This window comes from Orycteropus afer, unplaced genomic scaffold (assembly GCF_000298275.1).
Source record: "Orycteropus afer afer isolate SDZICR_OR568_19922 unplaced genomic scaffold, OryAfe1.0 scaffold00009, whole genome shotgun sequence".
Lineage (NCBI taxonomy): Eukaryota > Metazoa > Chordata > Mammalia > Tubulidentata > Orycteropodidae > Orycteropus > Orycteropus afer.
Genome location: NW_006921596.1, coordinates 18,921,057 through 18,926,506, shown reverse-complemented (window position 1 = coordinate 18,926,506; position 5,450 = coordinate 18,921,057). Strand labels below are relative to the sequence as shown.

The 5,450-nt window shown below is 45.4% G+C and overlaps 1 protein-coding gene across 1 annotated transcript in view; it reads left to right on the top strand.

Moving 5' to 3' along the window:
* Positions 1 to 2,838, top strand: part of LOC103202525 (plasmolipin) — a 28,086-nt gene extending 25,248 nt beyond the window's left edge. Inside the window, exon 4 of the mRNA XM_007947429.2 lies at positions 2,722 to 2,838. Within this exon, the coding sequence (XP_007945620.1) occupies positions 2,722 to 2,838 (117 nt within the window). The remainder of the gene's footprint in view (positions 1 to 2,721) is intronic.
* Positions 2,839 to 5,450: the final 2,612 nt, after the last annotated feature.

Here is a 5,450-nt window from a genome sequence, read left to right as displayed (position 1 = left end):
AGATTTCAAAGGGTGGCTTGAGAACACAAGGTTATTATAATGAATGTGCAAAGACCTGGAGTTAAAAAATCAAAAGGGAAGAGCAAGCTGGCATTTGTCAAGCTGAAGAAAAAAATTCAAGCCCTGAATTGCAATACTGAAGAGTTCTCTGGGCAAAATATAGAAATTTCAGGTTGCATTAAAAGAAGATGGAAGGAATGTAGAGTCACTGTACTAAAAAGAATTGGTTGATGTTTAACCATTTTAGGAGGTAGCATAGGATTGAGAACCAATGGTATTGAAAGAAGGAGTCCAAGCTACACAGAATTGGAGAAAAACCAGGCTCCAGGAGCTGAGGGAATATCCATTGCGATGTTTCAACAAACAGATGCAAAGCTTGAGGTGCTTACTTGTTTATGACAAGAAATTTGGAAGACAGCTCCCTGGCTAACTGACTGGGAGAAATCTATGTTTGTGCCCATTCCAAAGGAAGGACTGTGGAAATTACCCAGCAGTATCATTAATATCACACACAAGTATAATTTTGCTGAAGATAACTAAAAAACGGTTGCAGCAGTACATAGACAGGGAACTGCCAAACTGGGTTCAGAAGAGGATGTGGAATGAGGGATATCATTGCTGGTAACAGATGGATCTTGGCTGAAAGCAGAGAATACCAGAAAGATGTTTACCTGTGTTTCATTGACTATGCAAAGGCATTCAACTGTGTAGATCATAACAAATTATAGATAACACTGTGAAGAACAGGAATTCCTAAACACTTAATTGTGCTCATGAAGAACCTGTACGTAGACCAACAGGCAGTCATTTGAACAGAAGAAGGGGATACTGCATGGTTTAAAATCAGCAAAGGTGTGCCTCAGGGTTGTGTCCTTTCTGTATGCTGAGCAAACAATTCAAGAAGCTACACTATATGAAGAACGTGGCATCAGAATTGGAGGAAAACTCATTAACAACCTGTGATGTGCAGATGACACAACTTTGCTTGCTGAAAAGAAGGAAACTTGAAGCACTTAACTGATGAAGATCAAAGACTCTACATACAGCCTTCAGTTTCAGCATGGATTACATCTCAACATAAAAAAAACAAAAATCCCCACAACAGGACCAACAAGCAACATCATGATAAAAGGAGAACAGATTGAACTTGTCACCGATTTAATTTTACTTGGATTCACCATTAGTGCCCATGGACGCGGCAATCAAGAAACCAATGTATTACATTGGGCAAATCTGCTGCAAATCAAGGATATCACTCTGAGGACTAAGGTGTGTCTGACCCACACCACTGTATTTTCAGTTGCCTCATATGTGTGCAAAAGCTGGACAATGGATAAGATAGACTGAAGAAAGAATTGATGTCTTTGAATTATGGTATTGGTGAAGAATATTAAATATACTCGGGACTGCCAGATGAATGAAGAAATCTGTCTTGGAAGTATTGCCAAAGTACTCCTTAGATGCAAGGACGCAAAGGATGTTCTTTGGTCATGTTATCAGGAGGAAGCAGTCCTTGGAGAAGATCATCATACTCCATAGAGTTAGAGGGGCAGTGAAAAAGAGTAAGACCCTCAGTGTGATGGACTGACACGGTGGCTGCAAGGATGGGCTCAAGCACAGCAATGATTACGAGGATGGAGCAGGACTGGGCAGGGTTTCGTTCTGTTGCGTGTAGGGTTGCCCTGAGTTGGAACTGACTTGAAAGCACCTCTCACAAGTCCAAACTTGGACTCCATGTGAAGTGGCCAGTAAAGTAACAACCATGTCTGACCCACCTATCAGGATATACCCCACAAAGTCATGTGCACACAGTGGTTCAGGATGAACCTGACTCTCCCTGTGAGGAAGAGAAGACAGGGACTTGAAAGGCCCTTTTGAAAGACAAGGAAGCCTTAGAGAGGTTAAATACCCTGTCTAGAGTAAGTCCAGGGTAGGACAGGATTTAGACCAGGCGTTGTGTCTCCCAACCCTGCCTTGTTAGTAGGAAGATTTGGAAATTGGTACTTCAGGCACAGGGAAAGAAACATGGAGCTATTGAATGTGGCTGTAGGTGTTGGTGTAGTAGTTTGAATTGATTCTAGAAAATTCCTGGAGTGGCCTTTGAATGTTGCTTTTTGAAAACTAAATCCCCGATGTATCTAAAGTACCTCTTTACCCGTCGGTCCCTCATGTCACGTTATCTGGTTTTATATTCCTCATTGCCCTTATCTCAGCTTGACATATGTGTACTCATTAACTTTTCCCACCTCTCAAACCAAAATAAATAAATAAATAAATAAATAAAAATAATCATCAAATCAAAATCAAACTCACTGCTATCAAGTTGATTCTGATTCACAGTGACCCCCCATTGGGTTTCCAAGGCTGTCAATCTTTACATAAGCAGACAGCCTCATCTTTCTCCTGTGGAGCAGCTGATGGGTTTGAACCACTAATTTTTCGGTTAGCAGCCGAGTGCCTTAACCACTGACTGCACCACCAGTGCTCCTATCACTAGAATGTAGTGTTTTCATCCCTGGCACCCATTAGCCCCTCAACAGTTACTCAATGAGTGTACGGCTAAGTGTGAGTTGGTATGGCTGCCACTACTTGCTCTTGTTCATTAAGGGGGCTGTTAAGGCAGCTGGCTGGTGACTGTATCCCCGTCACCCTATCCCCCCCCTCCCACTGCCACCCTGAGACTGACTCAGCCTTGGTACCCTTCTCTCCCCTCTCTTCCAGTTCTTTGCGTGTTTAGTGATGATTGCCTATGGAGTGAGCACCTTCTTCAGCTTCAGAGCCTGGCGAGGAACAGGCAGCAATGCAGCCACCAGTCAGATGGCTGGTGGCTATGCCTAATCTATCTGTGTCCATGGCCCATGCGGGGCTGAAGGCTGCAACCGGGTTATGGTGCGGGGTCATCCCATGAGCATGAGGCCTGAGCCTTGCAGGGAGCTGGCCAGGCAGGGACTAGCTCACCAGACGGGCTCTCACAACACCCCTGAGACAGGCTCCTTGCTCTGCTTTGGCCCAAGTCTGCACACACGTGGACTGGAAACGGGCCAGAACGGCGAGACCTCCTCTTCAGCCCCCTTATTCAGCAGAAGATGACGGGGGACACGGGGTTATCACTATCCTGCTTTGTCTTTAGAGGACGTCAACGTCCAAGGCAAGGGTCCGCCTTCTCACCAGCACTAAATGCACTAACAAAGCCTCCTGAGATCTGCAGCCCCGACCCACCACGGTAGTGTAAGGCTTTCAAGCAGTATGTATTTCTTAGTCTTTGTTCCAGGGGAGCTGAGCAAATTCATGAAATCTTGTCTGATTTCTTAAAACCCTGTCTCCCCCTCCTCCCAGCCAACATGGCACTTGGAATGGTTTCTGACAGCGTGGTCTTTCCTTCCCTGCATTCAGAACACGTTATTTACAAATAACCCCATTTTAAGTGGTGGCTCTGTGATTTTCTTCCTTTTCCCGAGCCCTTGGTTTTTAATACTCCCTTTGGGCAACTCTTCCTGTCCCTGCCAACTGCTCCCCACACTGTTGATTGGACACATGGGATATGAAACGGAGGGAGGAAATTAAGACCTTTGCCTGGTGAGTTGTCTGTCATGTGGTTGGTTGATGGTGACTTAACTACCGTTGTGGTTTTTTTTTTTTTTTACAAAAATAAAATGGAAGAACCCATTTTAAAAAGATGTTTGGGGAATCATGGGTGTAGACGGTTGTAAACAAGAGGAAGCTGCAGGTTTCCAAACTCCAGAGGTCCCAAAATGCCTACAGGGAAACTCAAGTTCTGGAGTCATTTAGCATCACCTGCCAATTTTGTGACCTAAGTTAGGGTGATGGGATACTTTGTGCCTGCTTTGCCTAGAACAGTCCCAGTTCATGCCATCTGTCATGAGGTATGTTAAACAGCACCCCCTCCATTTTCCAAAGTGTCTCAGCTTAGACAATATGTGTTTAGTCACCCCAGCTTTAGGCAAGTAAGGTCATTTTGCAGAATTTAAAATTTCAATGTCACCAACCTTGAATAGGTGTAAAGTTTAGAGATAATCTAACTAAAGCAGCCAGCCCGTGCAAGATGCTCAGGTGGGTGTCTTGAGGTGCTAGTTGCAGAGCTCAGCTGCTAGGCTGAGAAAGCAGCAGTAAAGCAGGCAAGCCCCACTGAGGGTTTTTTTGAATACTGCCGACCAGCACAAGACAAAGGCGACCAGCACAAGACAAAGGCGCTAGGAGGCACTTTGTTCTTCACCAAGCCCAAGCTGGGAAGAACTGTTAACGCAAAACTAGATCCAAACAGTCAGGGAGGAGCTATTCCATTGCTAATGAATGAAAATCTAAGTAGATCCCCCATTGCCCCAGTTTGCCCGGGACAGGCCTGGTTCAGGTCTGCTGTTCCAGTATTATACTAACAGCATCCTTTTTTTTACTCAAGTGTCTCATTTTGAACAATAAATGAGATAACTGCTCTACAAGAGCTTAGCTTCAAGGAATCCCAATCTTTTTTCTTGAGGCTTAAAAGAAAACAAAGTTCTAGGCCTGTTAGGGAGCTCAGCCCTCTCACCAGGACCAGGTTTCTGACATCCACCAGCCACTCCTCGGAAGGAAGGTTGGACAATCTACTTCCGTAGTCATACTGCCTCGGCAACCCAAAGAGGGGTCACTATGAGTTGGGTTCAACTTGACGGTACTTAACAACAACAAAACAACCTATTTCAGTAGAGACACCATTAAGGTTCTGGTCACACAGCTATCTTTTGGCTCGGCAGTGCCTACCCAGCCCTTAGACTCTACATTTGAGTCAATACTACTTTCCTGGAGGTCAGAAGGCTCCCAGGCAACAGAAGGCACCCATCTCCTGAGGCTGGGGCAGGATGCTGGACCTTCCATCCCAGGCAAGGCCTGATGCCCATGGCAGGTGGCCCACAACATCACAGTCACATCTGGATGGAGAGCAGAGGTCTAGTTTGCCTTTCCTAGAAATCAGAAAGCCTGCCCTCCTTAATGCTAAGCTACAACAGGCTTGTTTGCATCTCTGAGTAGAAAAGGTGAAAAGAAGCTTCCTTTCTCCTCACTGCTCTTGCTTCCTCATTTCACCTTCAGGCTGTCTCCTTGCCTTTTCTTAACCAAGTGGGCTGTGATGTATAGGTCTCCAACAAGTGCTAGATCTAGCACCCCTGGCCTGTGTGGACAGGCCCATTTACAGTACAGCAAGAGGGGCCAGGTGGCATTTTTAAACACTGGTCCTGCGAGTGCCTTTGCCCTGGAAGGACCAGGCTGTGATGACCTGATGGCAGCTACATTCAAGAAAGGCAACCACTTTAGATGGACGATTCCTGCAAAACACCTCGAGTGTTACCCCTGGCATGAGTGTTTAAGTGACTCATCACCGCAGAAAAACCTAACCTGTAGCTCATCCTTTAAAACCAGAATAGCCAAGAGAGATGCTAACACAGAGTTTATTTAAA